Source organism: Schistocerca gregaria, chromosome 2, assembly GCF_023897955.1.
Source record: "Schistocerca gregaria isolate iqSchGreg1 chromosome 2, iqSchGreg1.2, whole genome shotgun sequence".
Taxonomy (NCBI): Eukaryota; Metazoa; Arthropoda; class Insecta; order Orthoptera; family Acrididae; genus Schistocerca; species Schistocerca gregaria.
Window position 1 is genome coordinate 260483948 of NC_064921.1, and position 27829 is coordinate 260511776.

General features: G+C 40.8%; 1 protein-coding gene across 21 annotated transcripts in view; it reads left to right on the top strand.

Annotated features, from left to right (window-relative positions):
• LOC126336830 (protein phtf) overlaps window positions 1–27829 on the top strand; it is a 191086-nt gene that overhangs the window by 147691 nt on the left and 15566 nt on the right. For 13 of the 21 annotated variants that reach the window (XR_007565007.1, XR_007565010.1, XR_007565014.1 and 10 more), the window contains 5 exons: window positions 13815–14043; window positions 16706–16834; window positions 17269–17412; window positions 19113–19208; window positions 19362–19553. Coding sequence is in view for 9 of the 21 variants with exons in the window: in XM_050000896.1 (XP_049856853.1) it covers window positions 13815–14043; window positions 16706–16834; window positions 17269–17412; window positions 19113–19208; window positions 19362–19511 (748 nt within the window). In the remaining 12 variants the exon portion in view is untranslated. The remainder of the gene's footprint in view (window positions 1–13814; window positions 14044–16705; window positions 16835–17268; window positions 17413–19112; window positions 19209–19361; window positions 19554–27829) is intronic. The other 8 variants (XR_007565011.1, XR_007565005.1, XR_007565013.1 and 5 more) reach the window with 1 other exon arrangement.

Here is a 27829-nt window from a genome sequence, read left to right on the forward strand (position 1 = left end):
CACAATAGTGTTTGCCCACTCCAAAGTTTGTTTTATTGTGTTAATGTTTGTAGAAGAGGTTGTGGTTCATGTTGTTGCAATTAGACTCCATCTAAGGAAACAGGCTTGATTTAGGTCAAAACAGCATTCTGGCACTTCCCCATGGAGGTTTTTTGAATTCACAGGGACATGTTGACACTGGAGTTTTAAAATATACTGAAGCACCAAAGAAACTGGTATAGGCTTGCATATTCAAATACAGAGATACGTAAGCAGGCAGAATATGGCGGTGTAGTCGGCAACACCTATATAAGACAACAAGTGTCTGGAACAGTGGTTTTATACGGTGACTGGCAACAGTAAACTTGTTGTTTCATTCAATGTCAATGACAGTCACAGTAAAGCCTAATCTAAAATGTTCGCATTTAAATGTTATTTTTAGCTGCATGTTGTGCCATGTTCAGCTGCATATTTGTGTCACAGGGTGGTCCACATGCTCTTGGCTACAGTTTGCCAGTGGCTGTTCATCCTGCGAGACAGCTGGTTGACCTCTGGGCCAGTATAAAAAGCTGTGCAATGACTGCAGCAGAGCTGGTACATAATGTGGCTGCTTTCACAGGTGGTATGTGCTCAGATGAGTCAGGGTAAGCTTGTGACAGTGCTGGAATAGGAAGTGCTGGATGGGTGAATTGGGTAGATCTTGCACTTGGGTGTTCCCCAGGGATGTGATCCCTGTAGGAAGGGGTTGGGAGAGGGTGTGGTGTGGGGTGGAGTAGGATGTTGGGGAGGTAAGGTGGGTAATGGCATACCATATTCGGTGAGGTGGGAAGTATCTTGGGTAGGATGTCCTTCATTTCAGGGTATGATCATAGATAATCAAAGCCCTGACAAAGGATGTGGTTTAGTTTTTCCAGTCTGTGGTGGTAATGGGTGGTGAAGAGTGTGCTCCTTTGTGGTCTAATTTTGGGATTGGTGAGAGGATTGGGGGATATGGCATGGAACATCTGTTTATGGACTAGGCTGGGAGATAGTGCCTCTCTGTGAAGGCCTTGTTGATACCTTCAGCATATAGAGCAAGGGAGTTTTTGTCACTGCAGATACACTGACCCTGGGTAGCCAGGCTGTGTGGGAGGGATTTTTTTGATGTGGAAGGGATGGCATCTGTTGTCAGTTGGTTGGTTTAATGTGGACAGAGGAGTGGATGGAGCCATCCGAGAGGAGGTGGTTAATGCCCAAACAGAGCAAATGCTGGGTCGAGGAGAACCAGGCAAAGCGGATAGGAGAGAAGGTGTGGAGTTTGTGAAGGAATGCGAAGGGTGTCTTGGACCTGAGTCAATATCATGAAAATATTATCAGTAAACCTAAACCAGACCAGAGGTTGGGGTTTTGGGAGGTTACGAAGGTTTCCTCTAGATGGCCCATAAACAGGTTGGCGTATGAGGGTGCCCATGGCTGCTCTGCAGATTTGTTTGTATAACTTTCCTTCAAACAATAAGTAGTTGTGTGTTTTGAAAAGGTATATGAGGGAGTGGGTTTGGAGTCTGAAGAACATTGTGAAACATAGTGTTAAGAGCAGCAAGGCTATGGGATGAGGGATGTTGGTGTATAAGGAAGTGGCCTCATCAGTGACAAGTAGGGATTCAAGAGGTAATGGGATGGGGATGGTTGAGAGTCAGTGAAGCAAGTGGTTGGTATCTTTTATGTGGGGTTTGGACTTCGGACAGTTTATTAGAGATGTTGGTCAATGACAGCCAAAATTCTTTCAGTGGGGGCACAATAACCCGCTACAGTGGGGTATCCAGGATTGTTGGGTTTGTGGATTTTTGGGAGCATGTGAAGGCGAATGTTGTCACAGGGGTGAGGAGAGAATGGGATTCAGGGGAGAGGTTCTGTGAAGGGCCTAAGGGTTAAAACAGAGATCAGGGGTTATTTTAGACTTCTGAAATGGGATCACTCTCACAGAGTTTGTGGGTGAGATAGTCAGATAATTGCAGAAGCCTTCCGCCAGGTAGTCGGTGCAGTTCATAATGATAGTGATGGAACCATTGTGATCAGGTAGAGTGATTAGTTTAGGATTTGTTTTGAGGTCGTGTATGGCTATTCTTTCTTCTGGTGTAAGCTTGATGTTCTTAAGGAAGGACCTAGGGAAGCATGGTCAGGCAAAGTTAGAGGTCGGTATTTCCAGGAAAGTGACCAGAGGGTGATTAGGTGGGATGGGAGGAGGTGATAGTGGTATAAACTATGAGAGGCAGGGGTCAGCATTGGGATTAGGGTGGCTTTGGTTGGAAGGATTGGTGGCAAAGAGGTGTTTCCATTGCAGGGATCAGGAGATGGGTTTAGGTGACTGACAAGTCCAACTTGCTAAATTTGGGTGTGGCCTAAAAGTGAAGCCTTTGGATAGAACTGAAACTTTTGTTGGGTTGAGGGGTTTGGTGGAAAGGTTACTAACAGTGTTTCAGGAATTTTGTGGCTCTGAATTAGTGGAGTCTTGGTAGGAAGGTTTTGGGCCATGTGTGAAGTTGAAAAGGTCAGCTAAACTGGATCTGCGTGCTGTTGGGATTGACAAGGAGGAAAACTGTGGGCAGGATAAGGGTTGGATAGTGGTGCCCTGAAGGGCAATAGGTTTTAAGCAGGTTGGGTAATTTATGGAGGTGTCATCTGGAATGCTCCTCTAGGTGCTGAAGGTCAGGGGATTCCATTTCAGTAGGTATCATAAAAGAAGCATTATCTAGCAGATGGGGTTCTGGGATGCCTGTGCTATAGAGATGTGTTTTTGCAGTACCAGGTTTTTGAGGGCCAGGGAGTGGCAGAATCTGAGAAGGTGATAGTGTAAAAGTGTGTACAGACATGTGAAAATATGCACAGATACATGAAGGCATCCTGTGGGTTTTGATTACTTATCAGCATGCCATGAAATGGGGTATCCTATGCAAGATCCTTACCAACACCTCCGATTTATTATCCCGACTTGATCTGATCGAATAGCAGCCCAATGTTTATAATTAACATGACTGTGAACCTAATGGGAGTGGTAATCGGAATTGACTGCTACGGAAGTTGTTACTTTCCAGTTCGCCCTGTTCAATATTATAATACTGAATGTCTGGTAATAAGGAACACCAACCCAGTTTACTAATTATGAACTTATATTCTTCTCAAAACAACAAAAAGGAGATAGCCACTGCCTTCATCATACATATCTAATTACGGCTAATCTCAGCACAGGCTTTCTTCATTTTCCATTATCGTCACACGCTAATCCAACACTGCAATCCAAGGTTAGGCCGGCGCTGTAGACGCAAAACCAAATATCGGCACTAGTAATGTCACTGATCACTTTCGTAATGATACTTCTTCACTTTCCCAGTATTAATCTATTACATAGGGGTCTAACCACAGCGATGGCGACACCCTTCTTTGTTAAAGACCCTATTTCAACAATGGCCTTCATACACACACTACACCCGCCAACCACGCTGACGCAACTCCACACTCGCTCTCGCAACACGTCACAATCAATTGTTTGTCCTATCGACCTCTGCCGAGTGCAAAGTTATAGTAAGGGCCTATGAACCCCTTACGCAACCCCCCCTCCTAAAGTGAGATGCCTATGGAAGATCCTTCCCACCCCCACCCCCCCTACTAAAGTGATATGCCTATGCAAGATTCTCCCCCCCCCCCCCTTCCTAAAGTGATATGCCATCACCAACCCAACCTCCACAACATCCTATTACATTCCCATTGCCAGTCCCAATCCCAACCAGCCAGGTGTGATGCTTTCCCACCCAGCACTTCATGTTCCAGTCCTGTTAAAAGTTTATCATACCCCATCAGAGACTAGGCCGCCTGTGAAAACAGCCGTGTCATATACCAGCTCATGACGACCAATCACCTGTCCACCAGGATGAATGGCCACTGACAAGTTGTGGCCAACAACATGGTTGACCACCCTGTGGCACAACATGCAGCTGTACATGACATGCTTGATTTGAGTGGCTGTTGTACAACCCAGACCATCTGGATCCTCCTATCATCAGCTTTTATGAACAGATGGGCATTATCCTTAAAATACATTTTCCACTTCTGAAATAATTCTGGCCTCAACCTGCAGTAACCTACTGTCCTATCACCCCCTCACTATATTTGTTTGCTGCCATCTGCCAACCCATCCATCTGCCTTTCTGCTTCCATGCTTCTCTCTTTTTCTGCTCCCCCCTCCTCCCCCCCTCCCCCCACACCCGCCTCCTCCCCCCCTCCCTCCCCCCACACCTCACAGCCTCCCAATGTGGCATCTTGGCAGTCTTCTCATGCCTCCATTAGTTTCTGTATGCTCTGTCAGCACTCCTAACTCCCTCCACCTGTACCCTGCTATCTCCCTGCCTCACTCCAGATTTCCACTGACAAGGGAATGGTCCAATAAGACTCGTCGAAACCTACCCTGACATTTTTTTTACATAGGAAGAAAACGAAAGAAATGCACTGCCAAAATTTTAGCTGATAAGAAGCATTGTAAGGATTAAAAAGAAAATAGCTGAAGATTGCCAAATTCGTAATTCTCCAGGCAGTAGTAGAAATGTACACACCTACTGGCACTGCATGCAATTAGGAATGTACACAGCTGAGGTTGGCTGTACATTTGTAGACAGGAAACATGACACAACCCGTAATTTGTAAGGGCCATTTCAGGTTACCATTCATTGATAGTTTTTTGAAGCTACAGTACACAGTTACTATTCTCTCGAATTAGCCACTCAAGTAGCATCTATTACAAATTATCAGTTGCTTTTTGCAGTATTGATAAGTATGCTGAATTTAAAAAAAAAGCTGAATTAATATTTATTGTGCTTTCGTAAGACATGCTTGCTAATAGTACCTTTTTTTAAATCCAGTTTCACAGTAATGTGGAATCCAGTTAATGTTCTCAATTTAGCAATGGTGAAATATGAAGAATGTGGTATCCAGCCAACATCACCTACTTCTCATTAGGACGTACATATGTGTCATTTGTTGGTTGATTTCCTTGACATTCATTCGTATGATATGGACGTTTCGTTTGAGAAATCGTGGATACGTTAGAAGAAATAGGAAATAATGTGACGATTCCATGAATTGTGGTTCGGGTGATGTCAGTTGTGCGAGTAACAGTTCTGAAGAAGAAAACCTTCAAAGCCTAAAAAGAACACATACTGTAACAGCTTTCAGGGACAAAGAAGAAGAGTGAATTACATGAAGAAATAAACACCAAACAGAAACCTGAAACCATCTGAATGAAAAACTGTTCGGAAGATGTAGACCTGCTTGTGAGAGGCTGTGCACTGTTACCAAGAGAGATCTACAAGGCTGAGCCCTCTAAATGGCGTCTGACATGAACATAGCAATTTCCAGGCTTCGTCGACCTGGCTACACAGGTTCAAGAAATACAGAGTAGGAAGTCATAAAATTACCAAGTTTATGTCACGTAAAAATGTAGAGCAACTGCCAGTGATAGACTGTGCTATACAGAAATTCATAGCTGACATAAAGGCAAAACTTGCTATTATCGCTGTAACTTCTGTTTATAATGCTGATCAGTCAGGTTTCGTAAAAGAACTGCATGCACACTGCACTTTATCATTTTGGGGTGAAAAAACGACAGTGTCAGTTGCCAAATCAATGAATGCAATGACACATTCATATATGATAATGCCAGTGATAAGTATGATTGGTTTTGCTGTTCATGCAGCTGTATATCTGTCTTCAAGAACAGCAAGGCAAATTATGACCAAAAATAAAAAAGGGACTGTTTAATTGCAAAAGTCTTGTAATCGACTATCAAATTCAGTAAAGACGTAGATGTAATGTGGAGTCTGATTGGAACTACCAGTGCAATTCAACCTGTCAATAACGAATTTATTCGACAGTGGAAAGCATTGTTCAGGAAATCATCAGGCAACCTAATTTCCGATACCTCTCTCTCATTCAGGTTTATCAGCGAAACAGTATTCTTAAGCTGCAGTCATTTGTGTATTACCAGTTTCCTTCGCTACACTTTACGAAGTTGATCAAGTATGCCTGGTATGCAGAACAATGGCCAGGACCATTTCTGACTCCATCCCAGACCTGTCTAAATAAAACTAGTGGTTACTACAAAGTGCCTGATTGCATCAATTTTTCCTTTGTCCACTGCGCCTGGTGCAAGAAAAATGTTTATTTTTGTCATTCGATAGACACTTCTCATTTTTGTGATGTCTACAGGTAATAAACAAGTGTTTCACTGATAGTCAGATGTACATCATTCAAACATTGTTATGAGGAATGGCCTACAGGAATTGTTATAAAATGTAGTACTACAAGACAGTTTCATTTCAACAAGTTACAAATGCTCATTGATGACTATAATTTGTTGAAATGAAATCTGGTACAAAGGCTAGGCCACACGGCATCAGCCGAGCGGTCTAAGCTGTCGCAGTTATGGACTGTGTGGCTGGTCCCGGCAGAGGTTCGAGTCCTCCCTCGGGCTTCGTTGTGTGTGTTATTCCTCAGGATAATTTAGGTTAAGTGGTGTGTAAGCTTAGGAACTGATGACCTTAGCAGTTTAGTCCCATAAGATTTCACACAATTTTGAACAAAGGCTGGGGCATCTCCCGTAGGTGACGCACATTGGCATGGCCCAGTCGGCGTGAGAAATACGCATAGACATATGTGCAGTTCAAGAAAGATGATGGAGTGGAAGCAAATCGTACAATATTGGATGCGGTTACAAGCTGATGTATAAGGGCACACATAGAGCAGCTAGTGGGATTGGCATCATAGTATCATCCAAGTTTGACGGCAATACGACTGAAGTGAAGTGCAAAGATATGGTGATCACCTGATGAAGATTGTGTACATCACAGATGGCAGAAAAATCCACTTTTTCAGTGCCTAAGCTCCACAAACTGGCCAAGCAGCTTCCACCAAGGATGCCTTTTGGAGGATGCTTGATGCTGAAGTGCCCCCAAAAGAAGATTACATCTTCATGCTGGTGATCTGAATGGGCACGTAGGGTGCAGAAAGGAAGAACATACTGCTCACCGTGGGCATGAATTCGGAGAAAAGAATGACGGTGGGCAGCGTATCCTCGATTTCTCAGAAGCTCATAACCTGGCAATGGCGAACATATGGTTCAAAAAGCATGACTCACATCTAATTGCATATTATAGCGACACTGATGCCACGCAGATTGACTACATCTTCGTGAGATGCCGTGATGCAGTCGTCATCCCCTGTGAAACAGTTGCAACACAACACCGTCCATGGATCTGCTACAAACCAAGTTGCCAACAAGCAAGCACATAGATCTCACAGGACCTGCGAGAAACAGATGGTGGAAATTCAAGGATAAGGAAGCCAAAATCACAGCCCGAATTACTTTGCCACCAGTCACCACAGTTGAAGAATGCTGAGAGAAACTGAAAGTGTCTGTCCATGAAGCTGCACATGCAATTCTTGGGATAACATGACAAAACCAGGATGTTGGAGGTTCAATAGAAATACGTGGCTTTGGAATGACACCGTCAAAGGCACAGCGATGGAATGCATACAGAACAGCCCAAAGAGATACAAAAAAGGTTATAGCAGCAACCAATCCTCATGTTATGCTAATCTATATGCAAAACTTGACACACATGAAGGAGAGCGGGACTTACATTGACTCACAAAAACAAGACATCGCAATTCGGAAGAGGTTCATAGGTTCTACAGAGTCAATCATGAGACCAGTAATCTGCTAGTTGACTGGAAGAAGGCCAGAGAATGATGATGCAGTTACTTAAAGATGATCTTAACAGAAGAGTTCCTCCATCCACCAATACCCACCGGCCGTGTGGTATTGAATGGCCCGCAATACAAATTGCAGTCAAAGAGGTTAAGACTGCTTTGAGGAAAATGAAACCTGGGAAAGCCACTGGCCCAGATGACCTTCCAGCAGAGTTATGGTGTTCCCATCATGGCAGCCAAATGGTAAACGGAACTCTTCAACAAGATAATTAATGAGGGACAACAGAGCACCACCATGCCTATCTTCAAGAAGAAAAGAAATCCCACTGAGTGCACCAACTACCATCCAATTCAGCTTCTCCGCCACACCATGAAAATCTTTGAGCATGTTCTGGACCAAAGGATCTGTGAGATCACACAATTCCCAGAAACCAAGCTGGATTTGTGAAGAACTGCAGCACAACTGATGTGATTCATGCTGCAAGACTCTGTCGAGAAACATCATGAGAAAGCCAAGCTGCTGCATCCAGCATTCTTGTATCTCGAAACGTCCTTTGATTGGGTGCCACACAGTCTCATCTGGCTAACACTTTGACAGCATGATGTGCCAGAGCAGCTTATTGACTAGGTGCAGTAACTTTATGCACAGCCCAGAAGTTATGTCCATACAACCTCAGGACTATCCAAGGACTTCCCCATTCCAGTTGGCATCCATCAAGGTTCTGCAATATCACCAGTTCTGTTCATTCTCGTAATGGACACCGTGACAGCTGATCTGCACCGGCCATTACCATGGACCCTACTTTAAGCTGACGACATGATACTGGCAACAGAAAACAAGCTTGATCTGCAGAGCCAAACTCCAAAAATTGAGTGACCGGTTGGCTCAACATGGCTTGCACTTTAATTTGAATAAAACTGAGTACATGACATCAGACAAACATGAAATAGAATCTGACTCATGTGAGTAAGTTTAAATACCTTGGTTCCACAATCACCGTTGACGGCCGATGCACCGAAGAGGTGAACAACAACCGGAGTCACTTGCGACCACAGGATGAAAGATAATTTAAAATCAAAAATCTATCCCCCTGTCATCTGACCAGACGTGTTTTATGGTTGTGAGTGCTGGCTGACTACATTTGAGACAGAATGCCACCTAAGTGTGATGGAAACGAAGATGCTAAGGTGTACAGTGGGCCTCACTAAGTTAGATCACGTTTCCAGTGACAGCATTAGAAAACAGTTTGGTGTTGCACTGATCCAAAACAAGATGCATGAGAGTTGTCTTCGATGGTTTAGGCGCGTTTTACGGGCCGGTGATGACTATTGCCAAGGTGGGTTACGTTCTTGAAGTTCTCTGCAGAAGATCAGAAGGACGAGCAGCAATGTTGGGCTGATACGGTTCATAAAGACCTTACATGTGTGAACACCCAACCAGATGCAGCCCATGACAGAATGAAATGGAGACAATGGACCCATGTAATGGACAGTGCAGGTACGCAGGACAAACGCTGAAAGAAAAGAAGAGGAAGACAAGTCCTCATTGATGGAAGTTGTTGGTGACATCAAACACTGCCATAATTTTATTTTCTCTGCTACCTTTTTTATTATAATTGAAAGTGCAAGAATTGAACTGTGCATATGAAGTTATTCAAAAAAATGTTTGTATACTTTAAGCCAAGTTTTCACCGGAGCAAAGCATGAGCAAAAGAGAATTCTGTCTGGTGTACCTATACCCCCGCCGGCGAAACATTGCACTTGACAGTTCTCTTTTTGTCTAGTTAGGTTGGCTATACTGTAATAGCGATGTTGCAACAGCAGCCTCTATACACACAGCAGACGATACAGTTTTCCGTCCCGTCTCGTAAATGCAAGCGATTGAGCAATTACAATGTATATAAAAACTCGTTTTTAGTTGTACTACAATGACAGGAAGTAAACAACCGTATAATAATGCATGTAAAAGCATAACAATGCGCACCCTTTCGATAACGGAGCAAAGAAATACAAAAAACAAGCATCTGACGACTGGTACTTTAAAATCAATAATGTACGTAGTTTACAAAATAAATAATAACCGAGATTGCAATAAATAACCAATATTAGAATTTTTTCACTCACCAATTTACAGCGATAATGGCGCAATTCCATCCAGCTCGCCATCGTCACTGTTGTCCGATTCATCGCTAAAACCGTCTTCATCGTCGTCATCGGCAAGACAAATCATTAATTGTTCATGGCCACTGATAATGCCTTCTATTGTCTGTGCTGCTCGTATAAGCTTCTCGACGTGCTCTACTTTTTTTCTCCACGAGGCTGCATCCACAGTCACAAGAGCTTCACGCAACAGCTTTTCCACCTCTGTTATTGTAAAGGACTTGTTGTTGTTCCTTACATACATTTTTACGTCACTCCATACTAACTCAATAGGGTTGAAATGGCAGTGATATGGTGGCAGCCTTATTACAGTATGACCCTGCTCCTTGGCAATTTCGTCTACTACGTATGTAGGTGTCGTAGGCTTATTTTCTTTAACAAGAGAATATAACAGAACCTTTGTCATACCCATATCCGCTGCAATATTTCGATCCTGTAACCACTGCACCATAACTTCTTTCCGATCATTTGTAGTTGGCGCTTTGTTCTGTATCACCGAATGATATGGAGCATTGTCCATTACAATTGTTGTAGGGACAGGAAATTGTTTTAAAAGGTTCCTGAACCACTCAAGAAATCGTGCGTGATCCATATCTTCATGGTAATCACCAGTCTTTTTTGATCTAAAAACTAAAAGTGCGTCAGGGACAAAACCACTGGAGGAGCCTGCATGGACCACAATTAATCTAGCTCCTCTTCCCGTCGGCTGATGGCCGCTACTGCTGGGTGTGTTATCCGTCCAACATTTACTGACAGCTTCCCCGGCATTAACCCACGTTTCGTCTAGCCAAATTATGGAATGAATGTCTCTGCCCACAATTTTGTGCAAGAAAATGCTACGAGCGGTAACAATATGTGCCCTCTCTAACAGTACTTTGCGTCCGTCTAGCGTTTTGTAACGGAAACCCATATTTTTTAGCACAATTTTTAGTGATGTTTTACCACCCCTGAAGAGTTCACTTTCTTTTAAAGAGATTAATAACTTAGCTACAGTCGGATACTCTTTTCTGCTGTAGTAACCATAAACATGCCTACGAACTGCATCAGTCTGGAAAGAATCTAAATCTGTGACAGGACTTCGCCGCTTTTTCTTCTTTCCCGGGGTTGATAAAAATGTATTATTTGATCCAGACAGCTCGGAATCATTACGGCTCACTTCAGTATCTTCCAAGTTTTGTAGTAATACTCCCTTACTTACTACCGTTCTTGCACTAATACCAAGAGTTTTCGACGTACGTTCCACCACTTTGTCGGCAGGAATTGATGGCTGTCCATGAATGCTTACGTAGTTTTTCTCCTGCTCGTAAAACTCACGAGTTCTGCGTAGCAACTCCAGTGCCTGGCTGTTTAGTGGCACCCCTCGACGCAAAGGATTGTCACTAGGTGAACGAAGTCTTTTCGGTGGCATTTTCCAAGTACGTAAACTCACAACGTAACAAAAGTCACAACGATATAGCACACAGTACAACGAAAACACGCGGTAAACAACACGCAACTCACGTTGTATACACATGCACTAAACAAAGCCGGCAACGCGGGAACTTTGACGTCACAGCACGTGAGTAACAGCAGTGCTCACTGCGCTGTGATTGGCTGGCGCCCCACGCTGAACGCCTAGCGCCTATCGTTCTTCACTTGTTACTCTGTTACGCTGCCAACTTCATACGCAAACGTCAAGTGCAATGTTTCAGCGGCCCGGGTATAGTAGACCTCTTGCAGGTCTTTCAAGTGGGCAGCACTGCAGCTACTTGTGTGTCCCTAACCTTCTCCAGTTACCTAATTGGAAAACTGAGACCTGCAGCGTGGCGTCCGAACCACATGTCTACTGTAGCCTTTCCAACATCTGTGAGAAGTGAATGCTCAGTTTAAAATGTTCCCCTAAGTGGTTATGGGAAGGCAGGGTAAAATGGCAGCCGGCACACAAGGAAAATTTTGGATCAGTGCTTAGGAGAGATGGCGATGCAATTCAGTGTAAAGAGCAGGATCCCCATTCATGTCACGCTTCCATACAAATTGAGACACTTAAATTCTTACTCCCCTGTGCTATTTTGCATATTCTCAAGATCAGAGTGCTCGCCATGCAAAATAATCCTCACTGAATAGCAAAGTTTCACATTGTGCCTCTAACAAGTATGCCGAATATTAGCTCCAAAAACTAACAACACAGCATTCATAGGCAATGTTTGCTACCTCGTGTTTTCTTCCGTTCCCTCTAGTGTAAATTATTCTACCCATATACAAGCGGATGGTAGTGAATTTTCTGCAAATGCTCATTTTGTATGTGTTCGCCTCCAGTTACTGCACTGTAAACCGGGCCTTAGGCACTTAAAATTGGGGCTGTGAACTCCGCTATGCGGCAATGCGTAATTCGCTGAGGTGGGCAGGGCTGTACAAACAGCTGTTATAAGCTGTTCTCTGTGCATAAAAAAAGTGTAACTTCAACATTTTTTGCAAAATACTTGCAGTGCCTCTTACCAGCTAAAATTTTGGCAGTGCATTTATTTCGTCATCTTCTTCTTGTGTAAAAGTTACAGGGAGATTTCGACCTTTTTGAAGATGGTTTGTAAGAAAGGCTAAATGTGTGTTTTTGTTGTGCCTATCTGCAACTTGATGTGTCATCTTTACAGCATTCTGTTCTTTTCCTACTATTGATGGTATTCCAACCTTGACATCTCATTGTATAATTTGAAATTCATCTTTTTGGGCTTTGCTGTCATCAGGAAGTTTAATATCATTATTCATTTCCTGCATAATAATCCAAATTGTCTTTGTTTTTTTCTGGGGAGTTTTGTGAATAGTGTACGGTCTTAGGCCATGTGATGACAGGAAAGAACAAGTTTTCAGGTAGTTTTACTGCAGTTACAGAATAAGTACACAGAATGCATCTGTGACTTAGAGACATGGAAATGCAGAAAAAAAGGCATTGACCATATTTAGTAAGTTCATCCTTGTAACAGTATGCGACATCTATTCGAATTATGATAATGAACAGTCAGGTTTTATGTTATTCATTCAGGATTCCCATTGTGAAGGGGGCTCCTTCCTGTGGTACAAATTGGTGCAGTGGACATTATCAATAGTGTGCATTAATACAAATATATGCATGCATACCAATGGCTGCTTTGTCAAAATCTGGAAGTTAATATTTGTATCATTTGAGACGATGGTAAAATCGCAAAGTAACATGACTGCTAGCCAGCGTAATTGCAGTACGACAATAAGACACATTGAAAGCAGAAAAAAATTGTTCGTAGGATTTGGAACTTTTACTTCTTTCATGAGGAAAGAAGGGAGAGGTATTTGGGAAATAGGAGAAAGTCACTCGGATGACAGGTTGCAAAGAATCCAACTGTGGTTGTACCAGGGAAAACAATACTGAAGTAGGAACAATGCTTTATGCCTTCTTTTATCTTTGTCTTTCCAAGGTGTTTACCCTCTCTATTTAACCTTTCCCAACTTATCCCTCTTTCCTCCTTGATGAGGGAATTAATAGCTCCAAAAGCTGAGGTAGTGCCGTGAACTTTTGTGTGTACTAAATATTTCTGTAGGTAAGTAGTGGCCAGCATGTCTTATATTTTCATATTTCTCTCAAGAGAACTTTGAAAATCATTCAGCCTGATATGTAGCAGCAATTAGTCATCCTCAGTTTTGATGTAGTAATTATATTATTATTTTAGCACTTGGTGGTTCCTTGAAGACTTAACCCATCCTTCAATGACCTATCAGTACAGTTGTCAACAGTTGTTGGAGATGATTTTCCATTATAAATTTTTATAGTTTGCAATATGCTGAAGTTGCATGTACTGTAAGATTGCATTTGCTCTTAAAGTACAAAGAATGTTTTTATACAATTTTACAAAAGTAAAGGAACTGTTTTACATATGAAAGTGTTGTTTCCAGAGTAGTACCATAAGCTTTTCTTGTTTTCTTTTTTGCAGCGAGAGGATACTTATATGGATAGCAGTTTTTGAACGATTTGTGCTCTCTGTCTTGTTTTTCTTTTTATTGGCTGTGGCAGAACGTACATTTAAGCAACGTTTTTTGTACGCTAAATTGTTCTCGCACCTGACATCATTCCGAAGAGCAAAGAAATCAGAGTTGCCACATTTTCGTCTCAACAAAGTGCGCAATATTAAGACATGGTTATCGGTGCGTTCATACCTCAAGGTAAGGGTTTCACAAATCAAATTCAGCTTGTCTGGAATTTTATTTTAATATGTTGGCAGATTTCATTTTTTCTCATAAAGAAACATTTGCACCAACTTCATTTCATTATTAGATGTAACAGCCAAGAAAATTAAAGCCATGAGCTCATGTAATAATTATATTAATCGTATGTAATCACAAGTATCCATATAAAATGCAGCGTCTTTGGAAAATTTGTGAGTGAAGTATTTGTCAGCAGTATGTGTTCATTTCACCTACAACTTGTTTAAAACTCACCCCATCAACTTCATCGCTGCCAACATCTTGGTATTAGAACACAGTGAAAAAGTCTTTTGCACTGGTGCTCCCTTTCACTGGAAACACCTGGAATGAGTTACTTGCATATTTGTTGAAGTTTTAAGAAACATTTTTATGCAGCTCACTATTTTGTTTTCATGTGTTTCTTTATAGCAACTTCACTTCGTAAGTCCAAGGTTGGCTGTATCTTTCCACAGCAAATTTGGGAATCTTCGGCTTATGAAACTTTAGTACTTCTGAATTGCTCAGTTTTGAGATTCAGAGAGAAAATCATTAGTGGTTTGCACTCGTGAACAAACCTCAGAGTATTTTTGGAAATAAGAACAATGCTTCCCTTAAGTGAACCCAAGCTGTTCACTTCCTCCACAAATACTTGATGTTAGTTAACAGTGGAAAGAGATTTAGACCAAGTAAATTAGGGATGATTAATAGTATTAGAATACCACATTCATAGGTAATCAAATTTTGTAGCTGAAATGTATTTTAAAGTAAAGGCAATCAAGTGAATGTTGAGGAGAGTGGATGAATTAAAAGATTACATTTCATTCTTCTGCTGTTTAATTAGTAAAAGAAAGACTCTCAGATGACGAGAAATGAGTTTTCATTATTTGAAATTATGAGGTGAAAATCACAACTGTTACATTGCTGTGCTAGATGGAAGGTCATTGTCTCCACAGGAAAGGAAATCATAATTAAATCAACACCCTAAGCAGCCGACAGGTGTTGGTTGATATACGTGAACGGAGGCAGTTGAAAATATGTGCCCTGACTGGGACTCGAACCCGGGATCTGCTGCTCACACTACCCATCTGAGCCACCGAGGGCACAGAGGACTGTGAGACTGCAGGGATTTATCCCTTGCACACTCCCCGTGAGACCCACATTCCCAACTTAATGTCCACACACTACATTTGTAGTGCCCCTGCCCACTACGCTCATTACTCACGGCAGACAATCTTACTGAATCCCGTAAGAGTTCAGGCAATGTGTGTGTATCTGCACAGGAGGAGGAGGCCAATGGCCCGTTAACCTTAACTATATAGAGATGGTACTTGTTCTTTTTACCATCTCCATATTGGAAAGGGAATCAGTGTTGTTTGATAGTAGTTATGATGATTACAGTGAAATATGTTTGAGTGATCCATATTGCTACTAGTAGACCTTTCAGACGAAATGTTTAAATTGAGCTGCAGTAGTAACATGTGTAGCTGTTGCACCAAGTTGTACATAGACTTAGGCTGTTTATATGGAGGATTTTTTTGGTCCGTGTTTTGATTTTCAAACACAGTCATGTATTCATTAAGGAGATAAATCATGAGAACAGTATGTGCACAATTAAAGGTGTAATGTTATATAAATGTGTTAAAGTGCATGGTGTAGATCAAATGAGTCATCGAAACACTTAATATTTCACCTACAGCTGTCTATAGTTTGTTATATTGTCAGACATAAGCAAAACATGATCTCTTTTCAATCATTTATACAGTTTGTTCATTCTTTTCACTAGTTAAAATAGATATTTTTTAGACTGAAAGAATACTGTGAAGTGATATGGAAAAGACACTCTGTATGATGAATCACAGAAAGTTAATGGTGTTGACAATACAACATGCAACAAACCGGTACTGTGATAGTTGTAGAGAATGCTGGTTTAATAAGAGAGGCACTTGAATATGTGAATGGAGGCATTAAAATGTATTGAAATTGGTTATTACAAGTTTCTTGACTGATATGGAGACTAGTGTAACAGACAAGCACTTCCAGGTGGCATTCATTACAAAGTGAACAGTCCGTCATAAACAGTCCAGAATTTGGGAAAGGTCATTGTAAAGCTTTATAAATCTGTTGAGAGAGTAATCCAAATTGAGAACCATAAACAAGAAAGGTTGTACTCCCATCCTCAGAGTGCAATAAATCTGCCTTCATAGGAAACAAAAGTGCAAATGCAGTTTTGCTTGACTAGGCAAACAAGTATATGTGACGGCCTATCACTGTTGCTAAGTAGTCTCTGCTGGTATTCTGAATTGCTATCAAATAGTAAACATACTGTGTTGAGGAAAAGTCCTCTCAAATCCTGGAAGGAATAGAGGGCCAGGGAAGGGGGGACGTCAATACAGTAAGCAAGCTCAAATGGATGTAGGTTGCAGTAGTATACAGATATGAAAAGATTTGTGTAAGATAGACTAGCTTGGAAAGCCGCACCCAAGAAAGTAGCAGGAATGTAAAGGGAGTGCCATCTTCAGTTAGGGTGAAAACTTTGAAAGAAGTAAGACATTCCATCTTCATTAATGCCAGTTTTGTGTATGCTTTTTCTTGCACACAAAAGCAAAAATATATACATCCAGTTGTATTTTCATTTTTGCAGAAACGAGGGCCACAGAGATCAGTTGATATGATTGTATCAGCTGCTTTTCTCATAACACTACTACTGCTGTCCTTCCTGAGTGTTGAGTTTCTTAAGGTCAGTGTGGATGAAAACACCTGTGACTCAGAGGTAGGCCAGAAATTTCAATGGTTTATTAGCAGAACTGATTGGCTAGGGCTTAGGTGCAGGTTTTATATTTTTTATTTGTGTACTTTTATATCTGTGACTTTTCCTACATTCTGTGTTTCTAATTTCTGTAATGTTTCTTCTATGTCCTCCCATCCCTTACCTCATTCTTCCAATCTCCTTAGTTTCAACTTATTGATCTCTGGATGATGTGTACAATTCTTGGAATAAATTAGAAAGAAATTTCTTTTTCCTTTGTTTGTTGCTATATGTGTCAAAGTTGAATGGCAATTAGAGCTAAGTTGTGTGTGTGTGTGTTAGTAGGAAATGGTGCCAATGCTATTATTTAGTAAAATTTGTAATTAATTACACAAGTTTCAGAATTATAAACATGATTTTGGCATTGTGTGTCACTTTTTTTGTTCTTCAAATTTTAGGATTCATCAAAGCTCCATTCACAGTACAACCTTGAAGCTCTAATCTGGTGCCTGGTTTTGGGTGTTTTTCTTCTACGATTTATGACTTTGGGGACAAAGACAAACAGAAAATATCGTAATCTTTCTGTTCTGCTTACAGAGCAGGTAACATTTCTAGTTTTCGTATGTATAAAGTTTTTCTGCCTTAATTATAAGCAGTGTGATCATTACTTATTTGGATTACTTTAATAGATAGTCATTTTATATTTCTTCGATCAGTATTGTTGATTGCAGTTGGGCAAATAAGAATGGAATCGAATTTTGGTGCAGAATGAAAAATTCATTCTGACAATATTACAGTGTTTTTCTTTCATAGCATTATGCATGTAGCCTGCTTTAAAGTATTAGTTGATGATGGACTGCAAATAACTAACAATTATAACTGAGACCATGGCATTTCTACATACACTGACAAGATTCCAAAGACCTCTCCACTATAAACATACTGCAATTCCACCAACTGAAATTTTCAATATAAGTATGAACAGGAGAAATCATTTTATTTCATGAACTATTTTGGTATTAATACTTCTGTTGATTTCAGTGTTCCTTTTCTAACAACTTCCATTTCCCTTTCCACATTAAAAAAATGCCATCCTTATTTTTATAACATTTTTATATATTGCAAAGTTACAGACATTGCAATACGTTGTGAAAGTGCCGATTTTGTATTGTTTTCCTAAAACCCACTAATTTTGCACGACTGTTTTCGCAAAGTTGTCCTATCCGTAGGAAGCTCTATAGAATTCGCTAATTTGGCAGCTATATCAGCAATTCTGTATATTTATCTGTTTAATACATATGAGTTGTTTTTCAGTTTAAAAAAAGGAAATTAAAAACCTCCTGATTTGTACAAAACCCCTTCCATTCACTACTATATTAAACTCTACCCGAACGGGCCATGAAGGCCCAACAGCACCAACTGATTGCCGTGTCATCCTCAGCCCACAGGTGTCACTGGATGCTGACATGGAGGGGCATGCGGTCAGCACACTAATCTCCTGGCTGTATGTCAGTTTATGAGATCAGAGCTGCTACTTCTGAGTCAAGTAGCTCCTCTGTTTGCTGTGTAAGCACTGAGTGCACCCCGCTTGCCAGTAGCACTCAGCAGACCAGGTGGTCACCTTCCAAATGCTAGCCTATCCCAACAGCACTTAACTTCGGTGATCTGACAGAAATCGTAGTATCGTAGTTACTAATGCAGCAAGGCTGTTGCCTCCCCCTCCCCCTTTTTCATTCACATTAGACCAAGTACTTTGTCCACTTTAACCTACTTAAAACAAAACAAAAAGCAACCTTACAATCCCATCATGAATCAGATGCAGCAGAGCATTTTTGGCTGAATGTCAATTGTAGAAAGTAAAATTCAGCAGCTAAACACATGTTTTCAGAATCAATCCTGGAATGTTTACATACCTAATCAGAAGAGGTAATGATAAACTGCTTCGCCAAAAACTGGATTTGGAAGTCCATGTAAACATACTAATAGTAGTGCCTGGATATCAAAGTTAAAATTCCATTTCAGTCTAGCATTGGGAACAGTTTGCATATAGTGGAGAGATCAGATACCTTACACACTTACTTTTTATACAGGTTGCTGCCACACAGTTGACCATATCAGAAACACAGCAGAGTTACAGAATTGTCCATACTGCTTATTGAACAATAGGGTGTTCACAGTTTTCTGACGTAATTGTGGACATCCTTTCCATGTGCTAGTTGTGTCATGTAAATTCACTGTCTGTGGATTATAGTGTTTTTTTTCTGTCTGTGGCATGTTTTCAGACTATTTTTTACCCCCTTAGATAAATCTGTATCTTCAGATAGAGCAAAAACCGCACAAAAAAGAAGAACTGATGGTGGCAAACAGTGTTCTCAAGTTAGCAGCTGATCTTCTCAAGGTAGATATAATAGCACACATTATTGGATTATACTGTTTTCTTAAATACTGTATAGGTTCTTATTTGTAGTACCACTTAGTCAATAAAAAGTATATCCTTTAATTTTTTACACTGAGACAAAAACAGTAAAACATTTCGTATTGATTATGACAGGAGTTGGAGAGTCCTTTCAAGATATCAGGACTATCAGCTAATCCATATCTCTATACCATTACAAAGGTAGTAATACTTTCGGCCCTCTCAGGAGTTCTTTCTGAGATGCTTGGATTCAAACTTAAGTTGCACAAGATCAAAATCAAGTAAAAATGTTGGAAATAATGGGACTCAACTTCTTTAAACATCCAGGTAATATAAACACTATATTACATTTTAATTTGTTTTGGTCATTATTACCCTAAATTCATTTGCCTACTCATTTCATAGGCATTCTATTGAAAAATTTGTAAAATATTTTGTAAAAGCCTAAAAGTACATATAATCAACTCATAAAGATTAAGTAGCACAGTGGCTGAACTGGTTCCTGAAATTTTGCATAGTCAGTTCTGTACTTGGATCTCTCTTCATTTTGATAAATGCTTTCACATGTGAGGTTAAACTGCCTTTTCTGCACATTTATGAAAACAGCATATGGACCTATCAGCAGTGATTATTCGTGTAACTACATGAGCCCTGGAATCCATTGTTACTGCCATTTTATTCTCTAATTTTGATAATTACGTTTTCTACTACTGTTTCATTGTGAGAAGATTTTACTGTCTCAAGACAGCTATAAAATTACTTCAATTGGTTGCTTCATTCCTGTGTGAAATATGTCAAGTAAATGTCATACCTTTTGGTACTCCTTTTTCTGCTTTGCCTGTTGGCTGGACTCAGGTATGACTGAGGTGTTTGCAAAAGCAAATGCAGTTACCTTTTCTGTTTAAAAATCATGCTGTAATGCCAAGCAGAACTAGAATTAGAAAAGTGAAATGGTGCTAGGCAGTGTCATAGTTAACATATATTTCTGCTTGTGCCAATTCCCAATGCGCTATAGCGCGATCCACACCAGTCTGTCCTTTCGTGAGTAATGAGTGTATCCAAGGACTGTCGTAAATGACTTGATAAAGTCAAGCAGCAGCGAGCAGCTGTTGTGGGAGCACACCTCCAAGAGGTAAAGTCAGAGAAATACAGCAGAAATTGTTTAAAACTCTGTTGAAATGATATTTCAGCTGCACAGACAGCTTGAAAGGAGGAGTGGTAATATTGCATTGGGAACTATCAAACAGCAGTTCCGTACTAGCCGAAGATATACATAGATTTGGGGGACCAGTGTATGGTCATACCAGAGTAGGGTAATAGTTGATGGTGTAGGCATAGAGTATAGTTGTATGGAGAGTTTCCAACAGGAATGAATATAGATAAGTGTAATGCAGTTTCTATTCATGGGCATGGAGTTCAATGAACTCAGCTAGCATAAAGGTTATCTCACATTCAGGCACGTTTGTTCCAACTGTTGTCTGAGCATAAATAATTCTTTGTTCAGATGCAGCATTCTGACTTGGCAATCGTTAGAGCAGCAAGTGTTTGCCAGTCTTTATCAACAGATAGAAAATTGTGGGACTGGCAAGTGATGTACTTTCACAAGGGTTTCTATGCAACAGGAGAAGTCATATGATATATATGTGATGTGATTGGTAGTGTTACTTGAACCATGAGACTGCCGTATAGATTAGTTATCTCAAAATGAACAGTGATTTAATAGTAAAATTCCAGAATGAAATTTTCACTCTGCAGCGGAATGTGCACTGATTGAAACTTCCTGGCAGATTAAAACTGTGCGCCACACCGAGAGCACTCGCCTGCGAAAGACAAAGGTCCCAAGTTCGAGTCAAGGTCCGGCACACAATTTCAATTTACCAGGAAGTATCATATTGTTTGGTCTTATGAAATGTGTCGTAGCTTAACAACCACTGGCACAGGATTCTCAAAAGTTTAAGTGTTGGCACCAAATTCTGGCTCTCGAAGAAAACCAGAATCAGCATTTGTAATCTCAGATGCTTATGGGGTAGAGTTCGATTCATAGTATTACTGACTGGTTTTGGAAGGCAGTACATTACAGAATGACGACTACCACATACTTGACTGGGGAGTAAGGTAACCAATTTGGCTCTATGCTTATGTCAATGCCAGATAATATATTTTTGACTGTGGAGTAAAGGTTTGATACCCAATGGGATGGTATTTCTGCTAAATTGGAAGTGACAATGGTAGTCCTCAATATTTTCTCAGGGATAAGTGCATGGATTGGTAGCTTGAAAATGCAGTTTTAAAAACAAAAACTTATTATGATGACACAAGTGTATTTAGTGAAACTAGAATCAGAATATTCTGTTCCTGTGGGAACTGTTATGCAGGCATACAATTCTTCAGTAACAAGGCAGCAACATAATGCATCACTGAAAGCGAGATAGCTTTAGTCATTATGAAGGTTCAGTGGACATGTTTCAGTCAGATGTCCAAGGGTGTTCAGTAGTTCATCCATGCAATCATTTCGGAAAAGATGCTTTTTGAGTGACAGTGAGCAGGAACACAGATGAGATCAATGAGCGCTTGGAACACGCGATCTAGTGTTGGTTAATACCGTAAGCTTCATACTGGATTGGTGCATTTGGAAAATTCACACCTCATGACAGAATTCGGAAGAGAGGAGCTAGTGGATATGGTAGGGGGATGCAATGTCTCAGTGGTTTTGGATAGGAAGGATGAGATAGCAAAGCTGTATTGCTGGGAGTTTTAGACAGAGAATGGTGTGGGTAGCTCAGCAGGAAAATAAGAATTAGACACGGGCATGCTAAACAAAACCAAGTAGTAGCCGATGACAGTAACCAACCGAAGTTAATTCATGGCATCTGATTGCCCATTCCCTAAATTTTTAATACAAATACCCATTGTACAAGTTCCACTGTTTCTCACTTTTCCACTGTTCCTCACTTTTGATTTCTTAAGATATGTTCTTCAGTATAGGGACCAAGCAATGTAAGTAATACACAGTAATAATGAAGATTGCAAATATGAGACTGGATGGCTAAGGTGTTAAAGCTCGTGTCACCTAGAACAGCACTTCCGCGCATAGAGGTGTAGTGGAAAGGAAGCGTGTGGGGATGAGAACAGAGAATGCGTGGCAGCAGAGAGTAAGGAATTATCCGTCATCTGGGAATAACTCCAGGGAATCTGACCGATAACATCAAAAAGTAACAGTTACTGTCATTTTAGGGCCTTCTCCATTCATGCCTTGAAAATGACAGAGGTTTAAAACATCGTGGGAGAGGCTTAACTTCTCCGTGGACAATATGCTGAACATTATAATCTGCATAATTAAAAGGATACAAAGTCCTAATCAAAGAAGCTAGGAAGTTCTCATTATTGTGTATGCACCTGGTATGTTGACAGACACATTTTTAAACCATCAGTCTTTGAAACTGAGAAATATTATTACTTGGTTCCAAAGCCTACATCATAATACCATCGTCATTTCTATTTGAGTCTGCTTCTGAATGATATGATTTTAAATTTGCGATGATAGGTTCAAGGCTTACATCCATCATCACTTCCCTGTCAAATTCTTCTCTCTAAAGCTTTTCACCATGCCACACAGTCTGTGCCCATGCTTCAGGTGGGATGTTGTCTGTTGCCCCATTGTCTATTGCCTCATGCACAAGCAATTCACTGTATGTTATCTTGAATGTCTTGTTTTTTTCTGCCACATAGCTTTAAAACCCTTTGCCCAAATTAATTTCATGGGGCTACAATCACAGTGACACGTGGGGGTGCAAAACTGGGTGATCCCATTCAGGTGCAAGGAAGTCAGGTTTGTACGTTCTGTCATGTGACTTGTACGGTATAAATTAACGGGCTGCAGGAGATCAGCTTTTCTGGTGTTTGTATTTATTTTTTTCTCTGTAAGAACTGAATTTTAACTGGCAATGATCGACTTTGAAGCAAGGTATGACAAGAATTGTGAATCACGTCACGAAAATGGCAGCATTCATTGCCGAATGGTAATCACTGCTGTTTTTCTTGCACATAAATACAAGTTTATTCACAAGAGTCAGCATGCAGAATAATTATCTGAGAACCTATCCCTGTGAGAACTTTAAAACTGCCAGTATCATCACTCATTTTGCAGCGGGTCATCCTGGAATGATTCTAATTAACCCATGTTTCATCGAGGTAATACACTGTTGAACTACCTCCTTCTCTTGTCTCATGAATCTTTATATGGGATATAGTTCATGCTGCACCTAGCTCACCTGTTTTAACTAAAAACTCTCTTCTTAACACATCTGGAACCAACGTCTTAAAATTCTTTACGTTAGCTGAGCACTTACCATTGAAGCCTGCATAACTGTAACAGATTTTTGTTATGTCGGGTATTCATCATTCATGTGGAGCATTTTAAAACATTGTTGTTAAAACTATCCATTTGTGTTAAAATTTGCTTGCAATTTCAATGCTTTCCAGGCCACACGAAACCAACTGTTTCTACGGTTGCTACTGCTCTGACATTTTCCTCTACAATTCTCTTTACAGGTCTCTTGGCCGACACCTCATGGTTCTGGAGTTTGTTCTTGTGTTTTCCAATGTCAACAGTAGGAGACCTGCTTTTAAATTCATGTTTGAAAAAGCTGTAAATGCGGTAAATAGTCCGCCTCACCTGCTTGTGAAGGACTTTACGTTTATTGCCATCACCAGACTTTTTTTTAATCGCATTTAAACATTTACAAGATACGCATTCACGGCTACACTGCTGCAAGAAGAAGAAAAAAGGAAACAAAAAAACTGGAAGTTGGATGAATAATTTGGTTGTTGCGAAGTGTGGCAACAGTGCAGCATGTAGGAGCGAGATTCTCGCTCTCTAGCTGTAACTCTCTGCTAGCCGCTTGGAAAGAGAATGAATATTATTGCTCACCAGTGGCTAGTGGAGCGGTATGCGCTAAACAGCTGAAAATTGGGCCCCCCTTCTTACATGACACGAACAATAATTGTATACAATGCTAAGCAACTCTGCCAATCTCTCGGTATTATATCAACAAACCTTTTGTTCACCCATTGGCGAAGGGCGTGTGTAGTGTGAGTCAGTTGTCGGGGCTGCTAGTCTTTTACACTGACACTCAGTTGGGGGGGGGGGGGAGGGGGGGGCAAGGAGATTTGAAGTGTATGTATCCCACAAATTAGCCTTTGAGTCGTGAATATACATTAAGTCTGCACACCTTGTCAAGTTCTAAAAACGGTGTGGCAAAAACGCTCTTTAAGTCTGTAGTAGAGTTGGAGTCACACATCCACTTCCAAGCAGAATGCTTACTGAAGTGTGAATTGGGCTCTGAATTCTTGAACTGCTAAAAATGCAGAATGGGAAAATCAGGTGCATGAACCCATAGTTGCAAATGGCAGGCAACTCTAATGAGAAGGTTAAGAAGAATAGGCAGTATCTGAGTGGGCTTAATGGAACTGCATAGTTCGTAGCATGGGGTATTCGGAAGGGAGTTACACAGCACACGTTAGAATGTTCATACAGTACAAACAAAATATTAAAACACCTAAAGCATCATATAATAATTATCACACTAGTTACTATATTGTCCAAAGTAATTGTTTATTATGCTGCCATCATTACATATGCTTTAGAGGAAGTTCAAGTACGGGTCCCTTTTTGCTACTCCAAATGGCTGGCTGATTTAAGCCAGTGCATCTCTAAAAGAAATTCAAGGGCGGAGAGTAAAAGTTCTTATTGGCACACCATCCAGAATTTCAGCTGTATGAAAATTCAGGTAAATTGTACCTTAATCTGTAACCAAGGCAATAATAACACCAGCATAAAACAATCTGCATTATGTAATTCTTGAAGCTTTCCTGGTGTACTGAATGAATGTTCGATGAGGTTTCGGGATATCAGCTGCATCATCTTTGACTTCTTGCCACAATATTTTGGCTGGAAATCATCCAGCCATCTTCAGGCGAGGGTCTATCACTGGAGACTGCAAATTCCTGGTGTCAGCTTTACAGCAAAAAGATGGCGCGGAAACGCTTGCGCACTGGCAGCAGTTACAGGAGTGCCCTCTATCAAAATCTGTGCTCTCTGTAAATACTGTTCTGTCTGTGGTGTGCAGGCACATGCGTAATGGTGAAAACTATATGTCGGCCCTACGTCAGATGTCGCCAGACGTGTCGTTATGAAGAAACTGTCTTCTCTCAGAAGAAATTAGAGATCACTGAATCCCAAGCCTTGTCCAGTTGAAAACCGCTGTCATGATTTATAAGATTTTGTGCTAGGCGTATCCCCACAGATTCTTCAGTTACTGAATACCAAAAAGTTCTCATTGGGACGTAGATTTTTGTGGCAGAAAAATCCATAGCATGACCTGTGGTAACACAATGCTCAGCTGCAGCCTACTTACTGGGCTACAAAAGGTGAGTTTGGTGTTCATGTTCAAAGCACTTTCTTCAAAGTCTTCCATAAAAAGGAAAGGGCACTTGGTTCGGCAGAACTTAAAGCGAGAGTCTTCTGGTGATATGTAGATGACACTTTTGTAGTGTGGCTCCATAGTGAAGAAGAACTTCTCACTTTTATTATGACATCTGAATGCAATCCACAAGAACATTCAGTTTACGATGGCAATAGAGAAGAATGGTTGCTTGCCGTTTATGGACGTCTTGGTTACAAGGAGGATGCATTGGTCATTAGGGCATTCTTTACCTGCAAGCATCTAATTGCCATCACCCTTCACAAACTACCAGCATCCTTAGAACTTTGGTGCACTGAGCTCATGTTATTTCTGATGGAGACAGCCTTACAAAGAGTTGGAATATCTACAGTCAGTGTTCAGAGGTAATGGTTACTCTCCTCATCAGATTGCACAGTGCTAAGAAGGAAGAAACGTGACCATCCACAACATCAAGAAGAGGAGTGTTCAAGTCTAGAGTGTTCCTTCCATATGTCAGCAACCTTTCATCTAAAGTAGGAAGGACGTAAGAAAACATCAAGTTAAAGTAGTCTTTGGCCAGCGGCGAAGATAAGTGCCCTTCTCGCAGATCTGGGTCTGTGGAAGGCTGGGATCTACAAAACTCCTTGCCAGTGTGTCAGACAACACACACAGTGCATGAAAGGCGTGTTGAACATGAACGCCACACTTGCCTTTCGCAGCCCAGTAAGTCAGCCGTAGCTGAGCATTGTGTTACCACAGGACGCACTATGGATTTTTCTTCCATGAAAATCTTAGTCCTAGCGAGAAATTTTTGGGATTCAGTAATTGAAGAATCTGTGGAGATCAACTGGACAAGGCTTGGGACCCGGTGATTTCTGTAAGAGAGTTTATTCATAATCTGACATTTGTTTTTAGGGACACAAGCCCACATTCAGACAGAGGGCGGACATGTAGTTTTCACTGTTGTGCTTGCTCTTGCACGCCACAGATAGAACAGTATTTCCAGAGGTTGTGGATTTCAATAGAGGATGCACCTGTGGCTGCTGCCAATATGTATGCGTTTCCGTTTTGCCAGCCAAAATATAGTAGCAAGAACTCATGATGATTCGGCTGCGATCCCGAAACTTCATCAATCAGCATTATAGCTAAACATTCCTGCCAAAGTAATAGACAGCAGTTTTCACCAACAGAATATCGTCAGTGGGGTGATTTTGTAGGGTCACTAGAATTGGCAGCTCAAAAATGGGAGAATCAGTATGGCACCTGGTTATTGTAGGTAACTTTATTGATGGTTGTTTCTCATTCGACCATTTGTGGAGAAACCTTGTCAGATCAACACATTTTTGCAAAGCATTTGCAAAATGCACCTAGGGATAATGACTACTGTGGGGCAAAGGGTACTAATTTTTCTAAGCTACAGCTGTAGAACGGTGGTAGCAGCGTAGTGAGTAGGCAACAATGCACCCATCTGGGTGGACGTCAACAGCTGAACCCGCGGTTTCCAGTCCTCGTCACTAGTTTTGACTAGTATAGCTTTCTTGGCTGTAGGTGAGTCTACAGACTAAGCTCTTAATGACAGTTTACCACTGAATATAAAGGAAGAGACAAATGGAAATAAAAGTGTATACAATGTTGTGTGCATTATTCTAGTGACTTTGTATTGTCTATGTAAGGATGATCAGTTCGAGTAAACATTGCACAAAATGCTACAGATTGGCTATCAGAACTATAACCATGTACCTGCAGATGATGAAACAATTGCTACTAGGAAAGAAGAGAAATTACTTTATCCTACATCCCCAACAATTACGAAATTGTTTCACTTCAATGGAGAGCTCTGATAAATCAATGTCCTGTGGATTATGGCATAGAGTAGAATAGATTACAATAGCGGAGTGAAATAGAAAGAACTGTTGTAACCGTTTAAGAATAGTCCATTGGCACCACTCTGACCATAGTGTTTGTAGGAGAATGGAGAGGATATGTTGGCTATGACATAAACTAAGTTGTGTTCTAACAGCATATGGCTTGTTTTTGGGTGGCTCTTATCAGAGCAGCAGGCTGAGGCATTCCCTGATAAGATTTTAGGCTGTCAAAGTGAACACTCACAGTGTATTTGATTAGTTGTAACTGTGCATTGATTGAGAGATTAAACATTTG